The sequence below is a fragment of the Gorilla gorilla genome, chromosome 2 (genome assembly GCF_029281585.2).
Source record: "Gorilla gorilla gorilla isolate KB3781 chromosome 2, NHGRI_mGorGor1-v2.1_pri, whole genome shotgun sequence".
Taxonomy (NCBI): domain Eukaryota; kingdom Metazoa; phylum Chordata; class Mammalia; order Primates; family Hominidae; genus Gorilla; species Gorilla gorilla.
The window spans coordinates 139,125,050-139,150,027 of record NC_086017.1 but is presented as its reverse complement, the minus strand read 5'-3'; the positions used below and the strand labels follow the sequence as shown (position 1 = coordinate 139,150,027).

The following is a 24,978-nucleotide window of genomic DNA, read 5'->3' as shown; positions in this document are numbered from 1 at the left end:
CTTGGAAACGTAATTGGAAAATAAAGCCAAGTGGTCCGGAGGGGAAAGAACAGGTCAGATGTATGGAACAGGGAACTTGTCCCTGAGCAATCAGGTTGTGAATGAATGTGGTGAGTCTCCAGGATTTGGGGATGGGATCTTAGCTTCTCACTCTTAAGGGACAGGAGGTTCCTGTCAGTTGAAGGACATTCCCTTCCTGATGGCCCATACAGAAACCTGTTCACAATCTGCTCTGCTCTGGCATCTAGGGAGAGCAATGCTGTCAGGCTGGAGTGACGGTACAGGATGAAACTGATGGCTGTGGAGCCCTCTTTCTGTATCATGGAGGCCCCTGGGAAGAACACAGTCAGAAGAGAAAGGAAAGCATGAGGCAGACTTAGGAGGAGAAAGCAGCAGAAGCAAAGATTCAGATGCCTCCTGCAAGGGATTCAAAATCCATCAGTTTTCTTTCTTTGCTTTGGTGGCTAGGAAGCTGGGCCAAATTCTGGAAATGTTTCTTAGCTTAGGTTTGCTGATATAATTGCTCTCTGCACTTACTGCTAAGCATGTTTTTAGTTTTATTTTGTCTATGCCAGTTCTGTAAAATGTCTCCATTCCTTGTGGAAATAGAAATGTTTTTTATATATATGATATAGACAGTGTATGTATGTATGGGTATATGGTATATACTGTAGGACAGATATGAAGTTGAAAATGAAAGTAGTAACTCTCCTCCAGGATATCATAAGTTTAGTACAATTTCTCCAGGGTGTGGCTGGGGGGCACGGGGATGCCAAAGGTAAAACAAACCACTTCCATCATTCCATCTTTTTCTCTGTAGTCATTAGTACTAGGATAAAACAGACTTGTAGCATAGTGGCCACCATAGCTAGTGTCTATCAAAGCTTTGTTCTTTTATCAGTTTTTTATTTTGAGAAATTTCAAACACACAGAAAAGGTGAAAGAATAGTACACTGAATACCGGTGTATTCTGCATCTAGAGTCAATAATAGTTAGCATTTTGCCTTATTAGCTTTATGTCCCCACCCCATACACACACACACTTTTTTTTTCTGAAACCTTGAAAAATCAATTACAGGCATAATACTTCACTCCTAAATATTCAGCATACTTCTTCTAAGGATGAGGAAATTCCTTTACATAATCACAAACCATTATCATACCTATGAAAAAATAACATTAATTCTATAAAATTGAATAAAATCCTGTTCATATTCTAATTTCCCCAGTTGTCCCCAGAATAACTCAATAGCTGTTATTTTCAAACCGTCATCCAACCAACCTTCACACATTATACTTTGTTATTATGTCTCTCTGGTCTCCTTTCATTTAGGAAGGCCCCCATATTGGGTTTTTTTCCCTGTGACATTAATTTTTTTGAGTCAGGGTCAGTTTTCTTGTAGAATGTCCCACATGCTGAATTCACCTATCTCCTCATAGGGTTGTTTACTTTGTTCTTCCTCTATTTCCTATAAACTGGAGGTAAAATATAGAGGTTTGACTGGACACAAGTTAAGTATTTTGGTGGTGGTGGGGACATGAGAAGACTCTATACTGAATGATATAGGAAGCAAATACTATAAAATTATATCATTATTAATGATGATTATTTGATTACAGCGGTGGCTATCCAATTTCTCCATTGTAAAAGTACATATTTTTTCATGTTGTAATTAGTCTGTGATTTATCAGGTAATATGTCTTCAGTGCCATGTGACTATCCTGTTCTTTATAACCTTTCAACTGATGCTTTTAGCATCCATTGATGATTTCTGACTGAACCAACTATTATACAAATTAGGATCTTGGCTATCCTTCTATCATGACTTGTACATTTATTACCTGGCTTTTGATTCAATGTGTTTCAGTCAATTATAGTCAATTATGATTTTTGATGTTTGAATTATTTTAAATCTGGCCAGTGACTGCCCTTTCAGACTGGGTTCTCTGTCTTTTCATGACTCCCTTAAGTCTTTGACAATGTACCTGCTTTCTGGTGTAACACGATATCTGAACCTTACCTTGCAATTTCTGTGCTCCAAACCTAGAATCAGCTATTTTGTGAAGAAGCACAACTACATTCTAAGCAGCTAGCTGAGTCCATCATCCAACAATACAGCAACTTCCTTATTTTGCTCTCAATGAGCTCTGTTAGGGCTGGAACCAAACATGTTTGTATGTGTATCTTTGGAGTTTAACATGGGCTTACTACCTAGAAAGGCATTCAATAAAGGTTTGTTGAATGAAAACCCAACAGACATCAGCCAGGCTCTTAACCCTGACTGCATGTTAGAAAAATCTGAAGACTTTTAAAACATATTGATGCCCAGGCCCCATAACCAAATATTCTGATTTGATTTGTCTGGTATGGAGAGACAGTTTAGCCTACTGCTAAAAATATAGACTTTGGGGCCAGACTATCTAACTTTGAATCCCAAATTCAACATTTACCCTCTGTTTGACTTCTTTAGATGGCTTCAGTTTCTGCACCTTTAAAATAAGGGAAATAATAGTTGCAGGCTGTTGAGAGAATCAAATAAATTAACACATGCAAAGTGCTTAGAATTTTCCCTAGCACAGGGTAACCAGGTAACTGTCAGCTGTCAATTTTAATCTGCATTGGTTAGTAAAAGAATTCATTTTTGAAGTACTTCCCAGTGCATTTTCTCTTTCTGATAATTCAGATTTGTCCTCGACAGGCTTTTCACCATTAAGACTGTGCCACAAGGCTAAACTAGAGGAGGCAGAGGGGTGATTTGAGGGAAGTTCTTGCTGGACAGATGGAGGAGGTAGAGAGCATTTCCAGTCCTGGGTGAAGGAAGGAAGATTTGGAGGGGCTGATACTAAGGTGAAAATGTTGTTTGGGTCCCCTAGAAGTTAGCCAAAGAAGATGATGAAAATGGCTCAGATGGGCTGAAGGCAGAAGGGACTTAGCCTGGACTCTGGGAAGAAATCCCCATGCCCACAGCGGGTCCCACTGGCAGCCAGTGTAGAGTTGAAGTGGAGAAACAGGAGGCCTCCCTGCTCCCTCAGCCTGCTCCCTGAGCTCCCCTGCCATCCTGGAGGAAGGGAAGACAGCCACAAGTGGCAAACAAGTGTGTACCGACAGGCTGCCATAGTAGGGAATGGGGGGACCCTGCACCAGAGTTCAGGGAAACAGACAGAAACCAGAGCCTGGCAAGAATATGCAGTTGAGTCTCAAAGGGCCAACAGCTGGAACAAGAGCCAAAGTGGGGGCTTTGTCAGCAGGGAGAAGGCTGAGCCCTCTGGGAGCAACTCCTCTTTGTGAGATATACAAGAATCCTGAGGGCACACTTGAGCTAGAAAACATGAGAGTGGCTCTTCGGTATTCAGTTCATTATGATTATCACCAAGATGCCCTCTGTCCAAGCCCACAGGGTCCCTTAAAAGGCAGGATTTCTGCGTGCCAACCACAGGAATCTTTTGCAGGTACCTAAGGCCACAGTGTTGTCATCCCTTGGATGTTCTTATAGCAGGGAATAGTTTCCTGCCACTAGGTGTCATCTGCCACCACTGTCTTTGTCTCAGGAAGCCTAATTCTGTCTCTGGAATGGGCCATTTCTGCCTCTTTCACTCAAGGAACCTGCCTCCAAGCACCCTCACCATGGGCAGTTCAGCTTAATTCTCCTCATTAGTGTCAAACACCAAGCTTATTACTGTGAGGATATAAGAGAAGGAGTTCTGACTTTTTCACTTTAACAACAGCTTTATTGAGGTATAGTTCATATATCATAAAATTCACCCCTTGAAAATGTATAATAAAATGGTTTTTTAGTATATTCACAGAGTTGTGCAACCATCACCACTGTCTAATTTCAGAACATTTTCATCACTCCCAAAATAAATCCTCTGCCCATTAGCAGTCACTACCCATTCACCCTTTCTCCAGTTTCTGGCAATCACAAATCTACTTTCTGCCTCTATCCATCTGCCTCTTCTGGACATTTCATATAAATGGAATCATGTGATATGTGGTCTTTTGTGATTGCCTTCTTTCACTTAGCATAATGCTTTCAAGGTTCATCTATGTTGTAGCAACTGTTAGTATTTCATTCCTTTTCATTGCCAAATGATATTCCACTGTTTAAATAGACAGTATTTTACTTATTTGTGTATTTTACTTATCTGTCCATCTGTGGATGGACACTTGGGTTGTTTCCACTTTTTGGCTGAGACGAATGCTGCTGCTGTGAACATTCATGTACAAGGGTGGGCATATATTTTCAATTCTCTTGGATATATACCTAGGAGTGGGATTGCTGCATCGTATGGCAACTCTGTGTCAACCTCTTGAGGAACTGCCAGACTTTTCCAGAGCAGCTGCGTTATTTTATATCACCAGCAACGTATGGTGGTTTTGATTTCTCCAAACCTTGTCAACACTTGTTATTATCTATCTTTTTTTCATTGTAGTCATCCTTGTGGGTATGAAGTGTATCTCATCATGGTTTAGATTTGCATTTTCTTAATGGCTAATGATGTTGAGCACTAGATCATCTGTTTATATTCACTGGACAAGTGTCTATTCTGTTCCTTTGTCCATTAAAAATGTTATCTTTTTATTATTGAGTTATAAGATTTCTTAATGTATTTTAGATACAAGTCTCTTACCAGATATGATTTGCAATTATTTTCTCTCATCCTGTGGGTTGTCTTTTCGTGTTCTTGTTGTTGCTCTTTGAAGCACAAACGTTTTGATTTTTGATGTACAATTTATCTTTTTTTTTTTTTGGTATGTGTGCTTTGGCATTTCTAAGAAACCATCACCTAATTCAAGATTTATGCCTACATTTTCTTCTAAGAATTTTACAGTTTTAGGTTGTATGTTTAGATTTTTAATCTACTTTGGGTTCCTTTTTGTACATGGTAAGAGGCAGGATTCCAACTTCATTATTTTGCATGTGGATATCCAATTATTCCTGCACCATTTGTTGAAAAAAGGATCCTTTCCTCACTGACTTGTCTTGGCAGCCTTGTTGAAAATCAGTTGACTGAAATGGAGGGATTATTTCTGAACTCTCAAGTCTGTTCTACTGATCAATATGTTTTGTCTATCATTATGCCGGTACCACATGGTCTTGACTACTATAGCTTTGAAGTAAAGCTTCGGAATTAGGAAGTGTGGGTCTTTCATCTTTGTTCTTTTACAAGATCATTTTGGCTTTTCTGGGTCTCTTACATTTCCATATAGATTTTAGGATCATCCTATCAATTTTTGTATGTAATATCTTACCATTTATATAGAATTTTAATTCCTTTTAATGATGTCTTGCAGTTTTCAGTGTACAAATCCTGTACTTTTTTTGTTAAATTTACTCCTATTTTATTCTTTTTGATGATATTGTAAATAGAATTGTTTTCTTAATTTCATTTTTTAATTGTTCATTGTAAGTGTATAGAAATAGAATTTTTTGGCATATGGTCTTATGTCCTGCACCCTTGTTGAACCTGTCTATTAGCTCTAGTAGCTTTTTAAAATAATTCCTTAAGATTTTCTAAAAAAATGATTATGTCATATGCAATTAGTTATTACTTTCCAATATGGATGCTTTATATTTCTTTTTCTTTCATAATTTTACTGATTAGAACCTCCAGTATAATGCTGAATAGAAGTGGCAAGAGTAGGCATTCATGTCTTATTCCTGATTTTAGGGGGAAACCTTTCAGTCTTTTACCATTAAGCATGATGTTAGCTGTAGATTTTTCATAAATACCCTTTATCGGGCTGAGGAAGTTACTTTCTATTTCCAGTTTGTTAAGTATCTATATCACGAAAGGGTGCATCTATTTTTTTTCTTTGCATCTATTGAGATAATCTGTTTTTTCCCTTTATTCTACTAATATGGCGTATTACATTGATTCGTTTTCTTTTTGTTTTCCTTCAACTTTTATTTTAAGTTCCGAGGTATATATGCAGGATGTGCAAGTTTGTTACATAGGTAAATGTGTGCCATGGTGGTGTGCTGCACAGATCAACCCATCACCTAGATATTAAGCACAGCATCCATTAGCTATTCTTCCTGATGCTCTCCCTCCTCCCACACATTGATTCATTTTCAAATGGTAAGCCAACTTTTCATTTCTGGGATAAATCCTTCTCGAATACGGTGTATAATTCTTTTTGCATGTTGCTGGATTCAGTTTGCTAGTATTCTGTTGTAGATTTTTGCATCTATATTCATAAAGGCTACTAACCTATAGTTTTCTTGCAATGTCTTTGCCTAGTTTTGGTATCAGAATAACACTGGCCTCAAATAGTAAGTTTGGAATTGTTCCCTCTTGTATATTTTGTAAGAGTTTGTGAAGGATTGGTGTTATGAGCTCTGACCTTTTTGAAACACAATACTGGCTCCCTCATTCTGTGTTGGAGGTGGAGAACAAAGCCTCCTGGTGAGTCCCAGGACTCTGTCAAGAACTGCAAAGAGTCTGGGATTTTATAAGTAAGCTTGCTGCAGTTTCATGGATGCTAATAGAAGACGTAAGACTTCTGGGTCAGAGATGAAAGACAGTGTTATAGCAATAGAGCAACTAGTATATCAGCATTTTTATGCCAGTTATTATGCCAGTTTTTTGACTTATTCTCACGGGGCAATGTGAAGAGTGCCAGCTGAGACCTGTACAATCAATAGGTTGCACTACTGCAGAGAAATGCTGAGCTTAGGGAACCGGAATTTTTCATAATGACCAGTGAGCATGCCTGCTCTTTGCAATGGAGATACTTACTATATCTTCTAAGGCTGTATGCTATCAAAGATGCTTGAAGAAATAGTCCAGAACAAAAGCAGTCAGTACCTCTGCTCATAAGACGTGCAGAAACACTTAAGACCCATGGAAAATTATCTCCCAAAAGACTCACTTGTTCATATTTTTCTTAATACTCTCTTGTTATTCTTCTACTATATGCACTATATTTACATATTTAAAATTTAGGTTTTGTTTTATTAGTTACACATTTGCTTGATTTAAATAGCTGCTTTACAAGTCTTATTCCTTAAAAGCAGTTGTTCCCTGACCTGCTCCCCATTCACTGCTTCTCTCTCCACTCCGGCTGCTTCTGCTGGCACTGACCATGGTCTCTATAAACAACACTTTTTATATTACTTCTGCCTCTTGCTTTGTCAGATGAAGGCATTAACTCTTGACTTCCACTGTGAAGAATGCGGACTTGGCTTTCTCTCACGTTCCTACCCTATCTACCTATGGTCTGTTTCCACATTTTCCAGTACAGTTAAGGCATAGTTTTGGTCAGTTCAGTATTGAGTATGTTTATTATGATATTGTTATAAATGCTATTCACAGATGGACTGTGTGGCATACTTTTCCTTTTCTGCATGACTTACTGTTTTCTCTCATTTTATTTTTGCTAGTTTTCATTGTTCTTCTCCAAATGTTGGAATCTTGAAGGCATCTCTCACAGAGCCCTTTGACCGGCTCCATTCTATTCTGGCCACTCTTTCGGCCTGCTTTGCAGCTTCTTGAATCTCCCCTCAATATCCTCCACTGATTTCCTTTTCTCTCTATTATGTTTAATTCTGTTCTTGGGTCCCACATCTATCTTTTTTGGTTTATATGTTCATTTTTGGTGAAGCATGTCCTGATAAAAGGGCACACAGGAGAAAAAATTTTGGAGGCACTGTATGTCTGAAAATGTGCCCTCAAATTTAATAGTTCAGCAGGCATAGAATCGTAGGTGGAAAGTAATTTTCCCATAGAAATTTAGATAGCATTTGCTTCGTTTTCTTCTAGCTCCCAATATCATCATTCAGAAGTCTGATTCTTGGCACTTTGTGTAAAACTATTGTTTTTTCTCTTTAGGAACTTTTACAACATTTTATTTTTTCCCCAGTGTTCTGTAATGTCACAATGATGTGCCCTAGTTTGGGTCCCTTTTCATACTTTGTCCTTGGCATTTGTATATCCTTTCAATCTGATGACTTCAGTTTGGGGAAAAATTTTTAATTTACTTCATGGATAATTTATTTCCCTCTGTTTTCTCTGTTTAGCCATTGACCAACTCCTATTATTCAAATGTTGGACCTCCTGGCCTCAACTTCTCTTTCTCTAATTTTCCATATAATTGCTTTTTGTTCTGCTTTGTGAGAAGTTTCGTCTACTACACTTTCCAAATTTTCCATTGGAGATTTAATTTCTGCTATTTTTTTAATTTCCAAGAAATGTTTTAAATATCCTTTTCCTGTTCTATTGATGCAATATTTTCTCTCATCTCTCTGAGGACACCTCTCCTGGCATAGCCTCTGTTTCCTCCAGTTTGCTTTCTGTCTTTCATCTATGCACTTCCTCAGATGTTCGGTGATCCTTAGTTGCTCGTTCATCTTTAAGAGTGGGATGCCATAAAAGACTTTTTCTGTGAGATTCTCTACAGGGTAATCTGGCTTTGCCTTAGTTGGGGGCTGGTCAGACCCCCAGAGAAGAACCTCCCAATCTCTTGCCGAGAGGGTATGGCTGTGCATATTCTGAGAGTCAGGGAGGGAAGGAGGCTGAGGACCTCAATATTCAATATGCAACCTTCCACTCAATCTCTTTTTAAATTACTGGATGCCTGACCTTAACTCCTGTCCTCAACCTCAGCCTTTGTCAGGGTGAAAGGTCTTTGTCTCACTATCAAGAGTAGGGCAGGAAATTAGGGGTCTTCCTGTGTTTCAGCTAATCTTCATGTTTTCAGTATCATTTTCATTTCAATGTCCACAGTTACCTTTTGTTGCCAACTCCTGAGATTATCTGGGGTTCCAGGTTACAAATCAGGGGTTTTGTTTGTTTTTTGTTTTTTCTGTTGCCAGTTAGGATTACACTTTCTCATACATCTGCTTTTTAGCTTCCAAATTGTTGTTGCTATTTTCCTCTCTCTTCTCTTTGTCTGTGTTTATTCCACTTACTGTCATTTTAGTGGGGCTTGAAGATAAAATAGAGGTGTTAACCTACTATTTTAACCAAAAACAAATTACTATGTTTATTACATGTTTATCCATCTGTCTTTCCCACCAAATGTTGAAAATCTCGATTGTATCCCAAATACCTGTTCACAATATATTTCAATGTATTTTTATTGAATTAAGTATATTAAAAGAGATTACTTTCTCAACTGTGGTTTTCTGAAAAAATAAATGAGACAAGTAGGTCTGTGTCACACAGGGAGAAAACATTTAGTGTCTGTTTTAGGTCTGATGAGATCTCTAGATCATAATAGGTATGTTATTATACAATTGTTTTATTTTGTATAAAATCCCAGTGATAATTCATTCAGCGAATCCCAAACAATCTACCATCTTAGAAACAAATAATTAAAATGGACTGTGAGAGCTCATATAGTAAGTCCCTTTGGCTGAAAGCATTACCAGTCCATTATATTAATAGTACCAAGAAAAGAGGTTAGCTCATAGTATGAGTTTATTTGACATGTTTGAAAAACTGGAGGATATCAATTCTCTAATTCAATATTATATAAAGAAAGATAAAGAAGCAAGACAAAACAGAATGTCTTCTAGATCCTTAGACGTGAATAACCACCTATCCCTCTGGAGGCTAACCCTCAGATTCTCTGTCCTTCTTTTCTGGCCAAGAGAAAGCCAAAGGCCAGAATATGGGAGTTGCTCATGTAAGCAAGCTGGAGGACAGCCCTGCCACATGAGTGGGCACAGCACCAGGGCTCTCCCTCCTGGCTCCTCAGCTCCCTTCTTACACGCAGGGCTTGAGCAAGGGGCCCCTATTAGGATTCCTTGTTGGGCCAGGTTTCTTACTACTATGATAGATTACAGTCTTTACCCAAGCATGGCATGTAATGTTTAATTTAAAAGAGATTAAAACAGCTTTTTAAAAACCTCTTTGAAAAATGTTTTGAAGAGCAAATAGAGAAAGAAAAAGTAAAGTTTTTATTATGGCAACTTTCAATGTATTCTTGCCACCTCTTGCCATTAAAAACAATATTTGCTAGAACAGATTAAAACAAATTTCAGACAGTATATCATTTTCATCCACAAATTCTTTTTCTTTCTTTTTTTTTTTTTTGAGATGGAGTCTCGCTCTGTTGCCAGGCTGGAGTGTAGTGGCACGATCTTGGCTCACTGCAACCTCCAACTCCCTGGTTCAAGCAATTCTCCTGCCTCAGCCTCCCGAGTAGCTGGGATTACAGGCAGGCACCACCACACCCAGCTAATTTTTGTATTTTTTTTTTTTTTTTAAGTAGAGATGGGGTTTCACCATGTTGGCCAGGATGGTCTCAAACTCCTGACCTTGTGATCTGCCTGCCTCGGCCTCCCAAAGTGCTGGGATTACAGGTGTGAGCCACTGCGCCCAGCCACCATCTTATTCTTTAACATATCATGTGCTTAAAGAGTGAAGGCAGGCTTGCAAAAGGCTCTGCTTTGCTGCAGTATCAGCTTTACTTTAACCTGGCATTCTTCCAAAATTCTAAGTGCTCTTGAGGCGCATGTTTTCATGGGTATGTACTGGCCTTGTGCTTGTTAGTGAGAATATAATTCAACCGTTAGTCATTTTTAATATAACTGCATTCTGCCTTATTTACTTATGCCACTAATCAAACTTTGGAGGCATGTGCCTACTAGATTTATGCATAGTTTAGAATCTCATTGTTACATTAAAAAATTATAAATCCATACTGTAGAATGCAGTGATGGTACAATTAGATATATGGAAAAAGGTTTAGTAATAAACACATGCATTAGGTATTATTTTAGAAATGCTTTCAAGCCATTTATTTCAAGTGGTAGTCATGGGGTAGGAATAAGAGAGTTTTCTGAGTCTTGATCAGATAAAACCCAACACTTCTGATCAGTACTCCACTTTCAGCTACTCTTCCCATTTTAAAATCTCTTCTTTAGTCTCACCATAGTCATTAGGCTACCTCTCCCATTTGTCTTCTCTTCATATTCAACTACTATATAGTGAGTGTCTACTATGTGCTAGATGCTGTACAAACTAGATTCCCTTTTAATTCTCCCACCCAAGTACTAATCAGGCCCAACCCTGCTTAGTTTCCAAGATCAGGTGAGACCAGGTGTGTTCAGGGTGGTATGGCCATAAACTAGATTCCATTTAATTCTTACGACAGCCTATGGATGTGCCAGCTTCACTTTGTCCATGCGAAACCCAGGCCAAGAGGTTTTGCACAGGGTCCCTGACTCTAAAAGCCATGCTTTTGCAGTGCTCACGTTGCTCTCAGGAATATTAGTGGTGATTGGATCAGTTAAAGGAAGTCAAATCAACACCAAAGGAGGTAACAAAATGTTTAAAACTGGACCCATACCTGCTCCATGGAATCCCCCGCAGACATAGAGTTTCCCATCCACTGCCCCTGCATTGGTGGAATTGGTGCGGAGTGAGAGGAGGGGACTTGGCATGGGAGGGCCCTCTCGCCAAAAGTCCCCATCTGGGTTGTAGATCTCCACCACGTCAAGGCATTTTCGAACCTGGCCCTTGTCTTGACCTACACAGCCAATGCCACCTGCAGAGAATTATGTGGAGAAATGAGAGGATCAGGAACTGAAACTCAATTGTGGACAGCACTGCCCCCTGCATGGTTTGTATCAAAGGTTTATGGGACTGTAACTTTTCTCTTTCTTGCCAGGTGCTACCTTGAAGACAAGTTCTAAGCAATAGTGATGTCTACTGTGTACTCCATAGTGACATTCAATGTCATTTTTATTCATAGTGTTCCCCTTGTTTGTGATCATGCATGAGACTGAGTCCACCACTGGCTTATATTCTATAATATCCAATGCTGGTTCACATCATGAGCATCCCCTTTATAATAAGAATTTCAGGGTTGACTATAAAGGTAACCTGACTTTGACATCTGCCTTGCTGTTGATGGTTAGCAATGCTTTTGCTGATGTGGCTAGCTAGGAATGTGTTCTTCCCATCCCTTATCATTGCAAGCTGGTTTCTCCCTCTCTTCCTAAGTTGCATGATCTTTCCCAACTAGGGAAGGACTATTCTTTGGTAAATTTCAGGAAAGGCCCTAAACCCAAATGCCCAGTGCATCTTCCAGTTTTGGATGATATAGTTCATTCATCAGATAATTATTAAGTGCCTATTATATGTAAGGCAATGTGCTAAGTTATAATAAGGAGTTCTGAAAGATGCATAAAGCATGTTTCCTGCTGTTAAGAAATTAATGGGATGGAAAGGGCCGTGTTTGCAAATAAATAAAGTAGAGGACATCAAGACAGGTGTCTTAAAGAGATAAAAGTGAGATTTAGAAGTCCAGGGACTGTAACAAGGAATATAAATAACACTTAGAGAATCATGACTTTAAGTACAACTCTCCATTGGAAAAATAATTGTATACAAATTTCCTATCCACTGTTACAAGAAACACATTTCTATGCACTGCTTTTGTTTTCCCCTCCCAAGTCCACACTGGAAGGTCATCAAGGTCAGGGCCATATTTCCTGATCTGAAGGATGGCTCCTGAGACTGAGGTAAACCCCCCGGAAGGAGGGACATGCCTGTATTTGCAGACACACCTCTCATTGATGACCTCATTCTATCCAGACTCACAGCCTGGTCTGTGTGACTAATCAAAAAGCCTGTAAAGCACTGGCCTCAGGTAAACCAGCTCTCCTTCACATAGAGAGGGTCCTGGAAGAGTCACTGCGCAAACTGCATATGTTGGGTGGTGACTGATACTGGAGTATGTTGTTGACAGCGATCTCAAAACCAAAATTAAGAACTCTGCTTTGATCTCATGGCTTTTACTATATGTATCACATACTGAGAAATTAATCTCATGTGTTTCCTGACCTGTCTTCTTTCAGTGTCATTTTATACCCTTTGCCCATCACTGCATCAGTCAGGTGGTATTTTCACCATCACCTGCTTTCCTATCTTGCTCACTGGCCTGTCGTTTTCCATATTGCATCCCCAGTACCTAGCCCAGTGCCTGACACGTTGTGTGTATGGAATGAAGAATGAGAAGTTTAATTTTGCATGTGCTTTCCCTGCCTGTCCATGTGAGTGTGCTATTGGGGCCAAAGGCCACTATTCTGCATCTTTTATATCACAGGGCCTGCCACACAGTACTCAATGAATCCAAGAAGATTGATGGGAACAGCTTATTTTCACCATGGTTGGGCTTATGCCAGGCATAAAAGCTGATGGAAGAGCACTTTGAAGGAAAAGTCTTTTTTTCTCTTTGCTGATATAAACTGACCTGTTTCCTGTCTCAGTTTGAATCCAGGGACTGAGGCTATAAACTAACTCAGGAGGCTTTTAGCTGCCTTCTCTCTTATCCGACTGGATAAATAATTTAGCCCATTACAGTGCCAAGTTTGAGCTGCAGCGTTTCCAAGGAGGGGACACACTGGCCTCGGTTAACGGCACAGCTCTGCTGTTCCTGGGCCCTCTTTCAATGTGGCACTGTGGTAGCGAGAGCTTTCTCATCCTAACAAAAAGTGGAGTTTCCTATTTGTAGGGCAAGAAGGACTTAAAGAAGAGGATTTAACCATAGGAGTTGAAACAAGCAATCACCCATAAGGTAAGAGTAAGATGATCTAGTTGTCTGTTTTTGTGAGATCCAGGAGAAATGTTACTAGGCTGGTTTGTATTACAGCTCCTCCAGAAGACCAGCAAGTGGAAGCAAAGAGGTCAAATGCAAGTCACTGGAGTTGGGTTAGGGCACACGGAGCAACCAGCATCCTGAATCCAGCTCACAAATTTCACATAAAAGCCCATTAGAAGACTTCCCCAACATGACGCATATACAGAATGGGTATTATTCTCTTGATTTTTGCAATAATTAGTGTTGTCACTTTTGATGCTCTGTTACCAAGTGTATTTAATTATAATGTTCAGCCCTAACTCTACAAAACTAGCCCTTTCTATTTGGTTGGCAGGCAGTTCACACGCTCCACTCAAGGAGTGACATGAGCTTACAGGGTGCTCTGTCTTTGTTTCTGACCATTAATGCCTGAACACATTCTCTGTCTCACTTGGATGTAATTCCACCATCAAGTACACTCTATTAGCAGCAGACTTAATGAGCTTAAACTGAAGGTGAATCCTGATTAGGTAAATAATCAAATGAAAGCATGATCTTCATTAATAAGTCAGCACCAGCACTACAAGAGAAATCTTTTGATGAGAGGTGTCTTGGGGTAGGATCAGCACATCTGTAGAATTTCAATGAGATACCTCCATATCTTTAATTTATACAAACCTCTGAGCATGACTTTTCTTTATTCAAAAACAGACGAATAGAAATTATATTTGCAGGTCATATCCAAATGGACCTCAAATGCAAAATATATACCCTGGTTTTTATTTATTTATATTTTTTGGTGTGTGCGTAGTGGAAAGGGGGAAATTATAGAAGAGGACAATGCCTGCCTCTCTTCTTTATCATTTCTATAAAGACTCCCTCCTTCTTGTGTGTGTGGCTATTTTAGATTCTCTCCTCTCTGGGGGGTGCAGGAGTGAACCTCTCCTCCCACACAAAGCCTGGCAGGATGCTGGCTGAAGCAGAGGGGAGTGGTACTCGCTGCCCAAGTTGCCCTTGAATGCAGCGGTGCTTGCTCCCAATGTCCTCTGCCTGCAGGGTCACCTCAAGGTGGCAGGCTTATTCTGTTTTCCCCTGGGTTTGATCCAGAACAGGAGGTGGGGTTTGTAATCCTTCAGATAAGCTCCCAAAGTTGCCTGTCGTGCTAAACCAGTCTTAGGGGAAAAATATACATATATTTACTATTGTCGGCACCCATGTGCCTTGGAAAAAGCATCTGGACCTTGGAAACACACAGACCCTCGTCCCTACCCTGTGTCACCATTTACTAGCTAGACAAAGTTGGTCAATTTAATTTATCTCAGCCTTTTCTCATCAGTAAATTAAGGATAATGACAGCAATTCCATAACCTGTTGCAAAGATTCACTTATTAGGCAACCATGTAAAGGTGGAGAAGGGTAAGGAGGAACTCCCATTTGTTGTATACCTGTTCACAAGTATTGCCACAGGAATTTTCCTTTAATACCTATTCTCACGCACGGTGTGTAAACAAAATGGCTAGCATGCAGGAGGCACCCAAATGTTAACTCTCATTCTCTTTCATGTTCTAGGATGTTGCATGAGTAACCGGTGTTTATTAAAGTTGCTGAAATCCTACCTTTGATTACTCTCAATTTAATTATTTGCTATGTCTATAATTGATGGTTTACTAACTGTATGGTCAAATTGTCCTTAATAGTTTCTTTCGGGGTTGGATAGAGAGATTCAGAAGGCCAAAGTGCTGAGGAATGGGCAGAGCCTTCCTCTCAGGCTTCAGGCAGAGGGAAAAGCTCCCTGACATGACTTAGAGTAACTCATTTGGTCATAAATGTTTGAGAGAGGTAGGAGCTGTTGGTGGACCTAACAATAGAAAAGGATTTTGCAATGCATAGGCTTCTAGGAGTTAAACTGGCCCATATATCTGAGTGGATGGGCTGCTTTCTGACTGACATGTCAGACATGATCTATTCACTGCTAATATAATGCTTGTGATGATTTGTTTCATTCTCACACAAGTTGTCAGCTCTCTGATTTTTTTCCAACCTCGTATCAGAATTCTGGCTTTGGTGCCTAAAACCCTAGAAAACATGAACCTAGCTTCTTGCCACTTTCTAAAGTCTAACACAGGAGGCTCTTGGGTATTTTCAGAATGAAGCCCTTCAGTACAAGGCTGACAGCTGCTTACCTGCCTTCTACCGGATTCTGGTTGATACTGTGCAGTGCTCATCAATAGGGTGCCTGGGCTCACAGAACAGGGCTGCTGGGCCCCCATGTACTGTGGCCATTCTCCATTCTCTCTATCTGCTGGCCTTCATAGCCCTTGACCAGCTTTTTCTTGCCAGGCCAGGAAAACACAATCATCTGTCTGCTTTTTGTTTGCTACCCCACACAGATGACTATGAAAATCAAATAAAAGAGCTTCAAGGGGAAGACCAAGTTCCATTTGTTACAGCTTGATTTTGCTTCATTTTGGAGGGAAAAATCAAGTGTTGGAATTATCTGATAACTTCCGAGTGGACATATAGATGGTTTAATAGAACGTTCTGGAGCTGGGCCCTGAGTGCCAAATAAGCTGCAATTACACAATGCTGTCCCATCTGATCCTGAGTGATACCCGGGCTTTTGTGTCAACCCAGCACTGGGTCTTAGTGGATTTTCAGTCGAGTCTCGGCCTTTCAAACCCTGGGCCCATCTTTTCCTTGTCTCTTCTCCATCTTACCACCAGTCTGTCCTGCAGGGGTCCCAGCAGGTCTAAAGCCTGGGCCAGTAAGGGGAGAGCACAGAGGGGAGAGCCTGGATGTGGTGGGTAGGAGTGAGCTTAGGGGATGGCCCATAGATGCCACAGCAGGCTAGAGGTGCCAGCTGCAGATGAATGTCACCACAGCCCTCCTCTCAGCAGTCACCGACTCTGCTGACTGTACCTCCTCAGTGCCTCCCATACCCATCCCCTCCCCTACAGACACCAAGTCTTGGTGACCCAGCTGCTCCTAACTCCTCACATGCCTGGTCTGCCCTTCTCCCTCCTGCACCGCCCCTGCCCCTGAGGCACCAGAACACTCAACCATTCCCCAAATAAGGGAGGCTGTTTGTCTCTAGGCCTAGGCTTGGGCTGATCTCTCTGCCTAGAATGGCCTCTTCTCCTCCTCAACTTGGCAAACCCCTACTCCTCTTTCAAGGCTCAGCTCCACCTTCAACCTCTCACAAAGCCTTTCATGTCTCTACACAGAATTGGCCATTCCCTCTTTTTTGGCTTCCACTGTCCTGAACAGAAATCAAGGTTCCTATGAAAATACATTGCTCTAATTTATCTCCCTATATGTTGCCTTGTTAGATGAGACTGTAAGTCCCTTGAGGGCAGATGTCTAATCACATCTGTATCCCCAACACTTTCTACACTGGGTACGGACAGTGAAGACACAAACACTGAACAGAATGCATGGGTGGGTCAGCTCCTTACTCATGTCCTAGGTATCTTTTTTTCTTATACTTTTTTTTTTTGGTGGCGGTTGGGGGAGCGGTCAAAACAGAAAGTGATAACTGGCTTTTCAGAATATGGCAAGTCCTAAATCCAAAGAGCTAAAAGTTGGCTGATTATAAAAGTCATCTTCTTAAGAATATAGGAATCTAATCTCAGATCCTGAGAAAAATGACTGCTGTCTGTTGTTGGGCTCATCTTTTCCCCCAGATTTGCCTGCCTAATACTAGTACTTCTATGAAGTGGTCCTGCAAAGAGCTATTAGTCAAACCTATTCCACAGCTTAGAAGTGAAACAGACACAAAATTTTATAAGTCCTTGAAGGCAAGGTCTACATCTTTATCTTCCCTGAGGTGCTAAGCACAATATCTTCTAAAGGATGCTTGACAGTATTTGTGAAATAAATATTAAAGAAAAAATATTATAATAAGTCTTTGGCATATTTATCTTGTGTCTAAGTGAAATGATTTACAGAAAAGGATAGTTTGTGCTCATTTCCATATTTACCCAAGAAATGGCAGAGGAAGGGAGTGATAAAAATATTGATCACATGTATGAGTTAGGATAAAGGAAGAAAGATAGTACATTTTACTCCAAATGACAGTTTTTTGGTAATCGATATTTTCCTCTTTAAAGCACAAAAATTTTCCATTTCAACTCTTTATACTGTTTTAAAATATGTATTACGTTCTTCTCTGCCTTAGTGAACTGAAGATACCAAATATAGTGGAACATTTTCTTAAGGATTCAGGAGTAACAAAATGATCTGCTGTTTATAATATGCCATGGATATAGATGGTTCTACACATAAAGCTGCACAAAGACATGCCTAAGATTTGCTTTCTTAAACAAATCCTTGTTATTGGCATGTTTTCTTTTTCTTTAACAATTTACCTCTTTTTCATAAAAGCAAAGCACAGATTGTATAGTTGTACAACTCTTTGCCTCTGTAACATTAAGCTTTCCTGCAGACACACACTAGTAGATCAGAGCCTGAGACAGCATTCTCCTAGGATATTTCTCATCCACGTGCAGTAACATGAGTACTGTCCTGTGGGGCTTTCACACTGTAGAAGCTTCTAAACATTCTAATTTCAGAATCAAACACATTTTAAACTTGTAGTTAATTTAAGCAATCTAAAAGTATATTTTGGATACCCACTCATGTTTGTACTGGGTGTCATAGAATAACAAGTTTGAGGATTTTTTTTTTTTTGTCCATAAGACACTCAGAGTCTGCTGGGAAATAAAGGACAAATATGAAAACATATATAATACAGGATTATAATTACACACTGATGGAATAAAGTGTAATTTCTAACTCACTGTCACAATAATATATAGAATGCTAACTCCCTGTGAACTTGTGGGATATCAATGATAAAAATTACTATAGCTAAGTTGCAATTTGGGAGCCACAGGTAAACTTTGGTCTTTCAGAGTAGTTATTTCTGAGTTATTTGTTGAGCGTGCCAGATAATAAAGGTTTAAAACCCCTCATATGATTAACTGGAAATATATTTTATAGATACTTATAGCAAAAACATAATGAGCCATTCACTCCAGCTCAGAGCTACTGAATCTCTAAATCCCAGTCTTTTTTCAGAACAAGGAGGCATGAGGAATATCTTGTCTGACTTCTTTGGCCATGGTAAAGCATTTCTTTCCGTGTTCATCATGAATGTATGAAATGTATATCTAAGCCCAGAACACTCTTGCAATTAGAGCAGAACATAACTGACAGCCTATTCTGGCTTATCAGTGCCAGGACACTTTGACCAAGTAGCTTTATCCAACTTCCTAGAATATTCAAGTACACAATGATGCTGTTTAGAGGAAGAGATATTGACTTATTCATCTGTATCTCTTCTAAAAGCCAGCCCAGGGCCTGGCTTATGTAACATATGCTTAGCAAATATTTTGAGCATATAATATGTCCATTAATATGATATTACCTTTCCACTTTCCTCAGAACATCTGTGTTTTGCGAAGTGCAATCCTGTGATTTTTTTCACACCAGAATTGCCTCTATATTTCCTACAATTCAGATTCCTAGGTTTCATTTTAGACTCACTGACTCTGAATCTGCCAATAGTGAGGGCCAGGAATCTGCCGTTTTAGTAGGCAACCTAGGTAATTTGAGACTTACACTTTTCAAAAATTGCTTAGAATTTTATCAAAAGGGTAAAATCTTACCACAATGAAGCTTGGTCTTCTCATTTCACAAACTAACTCACCATTAAAATTATCTTTGAAATGCAGTTACTGTAATAATTTGAACCTTTTATGTAACTTTTCCCTTCATTACTCTTTAATGGCATTCAAGCTGAGAGTCAGACTTGGACAGTGCTGTTATGTTTTCAGTAAACCAATGAGGCACAAAATGGTTTCCTGGAAAAAACATTGATAGTTTGGGACATTAGCTATGTGGGAAAACTCAACATTAACTGTCTCCCTAGACAGGGAAATGAAAAGTCCCTATTTCAAAACATTCACCATAAGACCTGTAAAACTGATAATTTCTGTGGCATTTACATGATAGAAGAATAGGACAGGTTACAGAGATGTGAAAATGCAATTCAGTAAACAAATACTGAGCATCTGTAACGTAAAGCCAGGCCCTGGGCTGGCTTTCAGAGGAGACACAGAGATGAGTAAAACAACGTCTTGTGCCTTAGACAGTCTGAGTATAGTGTGACAAGGGCAGCGACTGGCAAAGCAGCATGCTGTTCGTTCTGACCAAAGGATGACATAAACCAATACAAGGAGATGGGATTTTTGCCAGATTTTGAGGATGTTGAGTTAGGCCCTACACGCAAAGGGAACAGGGTAAACAAAGGCACAGGAGGAAAGCATGTTCAGGAAGTGACCCCCAGTCCCTGTGGCTGGCGCTAGGCTTTGTGGGGTGGAGGAGTGGCAGGAGGAGCTGAGGCTGCAGGGGCAGGCTGGGGCCACGTGTGAAAGGTCTACTGCCTCCATAAATAGATTCTGGCCTCACTTTCTATATTTGATTTTGCCTGACCCATCAAGCTAAAGCAACTTTTGAATGCAATTTGACATTTTAAGAACACTTGATGGAAATCCAAAGCATATTCATGAATACACATTTTCATTTCAGAAGGAAGCATAATTTATTCAAGAGCATAACTAATAGTATGAGATCTAAAATGCTTGCCAGTTTATCTTACATGCAAACTTCTTTTCTAAGAGACAACCCCTGGTACCATATTTAAATCAGTATTTTATAACAGAAGCATTCACCAAGGACTCATAATGAGATTTCAGTGAGGTTGAATCCAGAATGTTCTACCTTCCCCCAAATTTTACTAATAGGAGTCTGTATTTGATTCATTTTCTACTTTATTATTCATAAAATGGATTTAAAACCTTGAAAACAAGGCATTAATATTTTCTACAGCAATAAGATATATTAACCTAAAATTTCTGGACTACATTTTTAGGCAATTAGGATGTATTTTAGATTAAAGAAGCTTAACTAGCTCTTATAATGAGCTTTCACTGTACAAATGACAAAAGATTTTTCCTTAGAACTAAGGCACCTTCCCTTTGGTCTCCTCCTGCATGTCAGTGGTTCTGTCATTAAACAACAGACCACTCCTTTCTGCAGTTCCTAACAAAAATAGTTACGTTCCTGAGAAGGGCCTCAGGAAAAAAAAAGTCAAAAGGAAAGCTGGCTGGTTTTAAATACCTGTGTTTCCACTTAGGGTATCATTGACTCATAAGATTTATATAGACTAAATTATTTTAGGCTTTCTAGGAAGTTATCCAACAGAAGAGCCAATTACAGTGTGGCAAAGCTGACAAAATGCACATGTAACCACATGAGCAATGGAGTCACTTGAGCAATCTGGCCATATCTATTCCTTTATTTTTATGTTAAGAAGGCAATTTATAGATTTCCAGGAAAAACTATCCAGTATATGACTAATATGCCCCTTGGCTAGTTTGCCATAATTCCAGAAGCTGTTTTCATCTAAATTCAAATTATTCATGGTATCTGTGACAACACACTTTTTAAAGACAAACATTTACAAGAGAAAAATTCAGCATAGGTTTTAACTGAAGTCCATATTCTAAAATCTTTACAACTCAAAGCAAACCTCTAGGGTCAGTGCTAGCCACAATGTCTGGTAATACAATGTTTTCATCTTTAATTCCTATTAGAAGAATACATTCTGGACAATATTTTCAAAGAGTTCCTTACATGAAAATGTGTACCTGGCTCCATACAGAAAAGCAGGCTGTGTGAATGTGCAGTAAGTATGTCATTAGCGCATGTTTACAATAGGAGGAAATGAAGAAAGTAGAAAGACTCAGTCCTTTGACTCCCAACGCATAAGGACAGAATGACCTCATCTCAGTATGCCTCCTCATTTGGGCCTGGCAGGGCATTAACAATAAGATGACGGGCTGAACATTACTAGGACACTAAAGCATAGTGGACTCCTTGCCACTTACTATAAGCAATAATGATTGTTATAACTCTCATCTGTTGAGCACTTCTCATATGCCAAGCACAGTGTTCAGCATTTGGCATAATACTCTCTTAAGCTTTGCAACAACTGCATGAGTTAATAATGTATTATTATCATCCTTATTTTATGAATAAAGAAAACAGATTTAGCAAAATTCAGCAACTTGCTCAAAATCACATGGTGCTATTAAGTTGCAGAGATAAGATTGGTCTGCAGAAGGACCTTTCCTTTCTATGGCTTATTTCTGTTAAAGAATACACCTGGGAAACCTTTGTACACATGAGATTTACTCAGAAAATTTATAAAAAATGTAATAAGGTAAAGGCAAGGGCCATTAACCAAATGATTCCGATTATCCTGCTTGCCTAAATCTTTCCCTGTGGTGGTTAGATGCTGCCTGTTACAGTAACTCCTCATGTAACAGGAAGTCAGACGATTGCTAGTGCCCAGAACACAAGTGAAAACCCTGAGCAATGTAAAACAAGTGTCTGAGTGTTGGTGCTGTGATAAAAGACCTTGAATTTTATTCTGAAAAAACTGGAGACATTGTTAATGACACAAGGTCTAATGGCCTAACTGTATGTGTAATCTAAACATATGTACAATTGCCTGCATATATAGTCTTGTATGTAAAATCTATTTATATGTATGATTGATACATAATCTTGTATGTACAATCTGGTAACATAACAGGGAGAGAGCAACAAGAAAAGAAACGGTAACCAACAGCAGTGGGAAGGAGAGGAAAAAAACCCATGAAACCCTGTAATTTGTGGCCTTCTAGTTTAGGGAGCAAATACAGTAGTACTACATTACTCAATGGCCAATGGACATCACTCACATATAGAGAAGCACAATTTTTGATGCTCTTAATGACTGAGATATTTTAAAAAGTTATTTTAACTTTAAAATTGGACAGATCTGTGTTTGAACCCTGGATTTAGTCACAATATTTGTGTAATAAAAATAAAGAATTTACTTTTGTAGGATATTGTGAGAATTGAGACAATACATGAAATCACCTAGAATTTAGTACTTCTTCAAAAAAATATTATTTTCCTTCAAAGAACTCTTTCACAAGGCAAAGAAGAGTGTGATAACTTGGGATACTTTTTTCCTTGTTAAAAATGTAATCAGATTTAGCCACTTAAAGGTACTGGCATGAATTGTTGGGAAAATGTAACTATATAGAATCTTTCGTTTTCCAACAAAGCCAGGAAGACAGTGTTTATACTACTGAGAACTCAAACTGTCAAGGTAGCTTATCTACTTAAGAGTATGTCAGACCTTGGAAAATCTAGATCATGCCTTTATACTGCCCTCTAATCCCTTCTTGCAATACCTTTGTTATACTTTGTTGCACAGTCTGATGTGTTTATCCAGAGTCTTAAATCTACAGAGCCACTGTCCTAAGAAATGTTTCAATGAATAATTTAAAGACAAAATTAACAATGGTGGTGAATATTGGGACAATCCCTGATGGTCTGTCTTGCTGCTTGAAGATGAGAAAGGGAGGGGTGGGATACAGAAAAGTCCCATGCTCCTGAGAAAAGACTAATTGTTCACCAGCCATGACAAGTCAACATCAGAAGTGGTTTTCATCCTGATTAATCAGTCAATGACAACTTGCTTCAGTGACCATGACTCTGGAATCAACCAGTCAGAGACAGCCTCACACTGTGGAAGGCAGCCAATCAGAGGCTGACTCACTCCACTGAGTCCTCTTCTAAGGCTGACCTGACCCCTTCCTGCCTCAGCAATGAACAAACATAATCCACACTTCTGAGGAACAGCAATCCACTCTCATCTTTGTAACCAACATTAAACCAAACTCAACTCCTGCCCACAATCCTATATAAAATCATCAGTTTGCTTTGTTCAATGAGAATATCTCTGACCAAATAACCATTCCTACACTAAGTAATCAATAAATTCAGCTTTCGTGGTTTCATATACTGAGTGTGGTCTTATCTCTTAACAATAATTGACATTTAATCAAAAAATAGACTAAGATTCATTCATGAATACTACAGAATGAAGACACTAAAACGTTAAAGTAACTCAACCTACTCTTTCTCTACCATGCTTTGATATATATTGTTCCTGGTGTAAAGTACAAACAACTTTCTCATTTTTCTTTTCTTTCTGAGATGGAGTTTTGCTCGTTGCCCAGGTTAGAGTGCATGGTGCGATCTTGGCTCACTGCAACCTCTGCCTCCCATGTTCAAGTGATTCTCCTGCCTCAGCCTCCTGAGTAGCTGGGACTATAGGCACCTGCCACCACGCCTGGCTTTTCGTATTTTTAGTAGAGACAGGGTTTCACCATGCTGGCCAGGCTGGTCTCAAACTCCTGACCTCAGGTGATCCACCTGCCTCAGCCTTCCAAAGTGCTGGGATTACAGGATTGAGCCACCGTGCCCGGCCTCATTTTTCTTTATTTGACTAATTCCTCCCTGTGGAGTGAGTTAGCTGATCCTTCACTATGTGCACTTAACTATATGCATAGTTGATCTGTCTTGCCCTAGTTCCTGAGTTCCTTCTGGGCATAGAGCGCATCTTTTATCTCTGGGTCCTTAGCACCCAGCGTAATATTTGATGTATTCTTTGCTGCAACAAAGTATTAGCTGAGTCAAATCACAGTATGATAAAAAAAAATTCAGTATCTCTTCAATGGACATTATTAGTCTATTTGACATCAGTGTTACTTAATTGAATTTTACCTATTATTTAAAAAGGCTTACTTTCCACTGAATTATTTCTCCCATCAATTCTGAGAGGCCAAACTTTGCTTGTTTTCACTCATCTAGTTCCTAAGAACTATTTTCGTCCATTAATCTCTGGATGTTTGTTCCTCTCCGTTAGCCTAGGGCCCTTCTATCTCCTTCTTCCCACTTCCCTCCCTGAGATAATTCTGAATTTCTATGCTATATCTTCTTTCCCCTGCATGTGTGTTTTCTTCCTCCCTTTACATCTTTTGTAGCTCAAAGGCATGTTTTGTAATTTTATTTTTTATGTATATTGCAAATATTACTATGTCAAGTTAAATTACTCAAGAACAAAATTCAAAAACTGAAAAAGTAATAAAAGTCACATTACATTCTTATTCAAACCCAGTGGGTCAAACAATAAGGCCAACTCTTAAATTCTCATACTCTGAGAGGGAACAAAGAAAATGCAGACAAGAATGTACCCTTCATCCAAGTCATAATTTAGTGATTACCCTGTAAAACTATTTATAAAATGCTATTAAGTCAGAGGTCAAAATTAGCTAATTTGATTTCCAGCTCCTTCCCCTTCAGTTTCCAACTCCTTCCCCTTCTTTGGCTCACCACCTGGCTTACACAGCCGCAAAACAGGGACTAAATGTAGGAATAGAGAAGAGCAGCAGCCTCATCTCCCTTAGTCTCTAGAAAGCAGGAATTTCAAGACCTAGCTACTTCAGCTTCAAAATTTCATCCATTCTGTTTCACAA

At 39.3% G+C, this 24,978-nt stretch overlaps 1 protein-coding gene across 1 annotated transcript in view; it reads right to left on the bottom strand.

Annotated features, from left to right (window-relative positions):
- The window catches only part of KBTBD12 (kelch repeat and BTB domain containing 12), a 72,638-nt gene that overhangs the window by 13,185 nt on the left and 34,475 nt on the right, over positions 1–24,978 (bottom strand). The window contains exon 5 of the mRNA XM_004036250.5: positions 11,303–11,500. Coding sequence (XP_004036298.3) covers positions 11,303–11,500 — 198 coding nt within the window. The remainder of the gene's footprint in view (positions 1–11,302; positions 11,501–24,978) is intronic.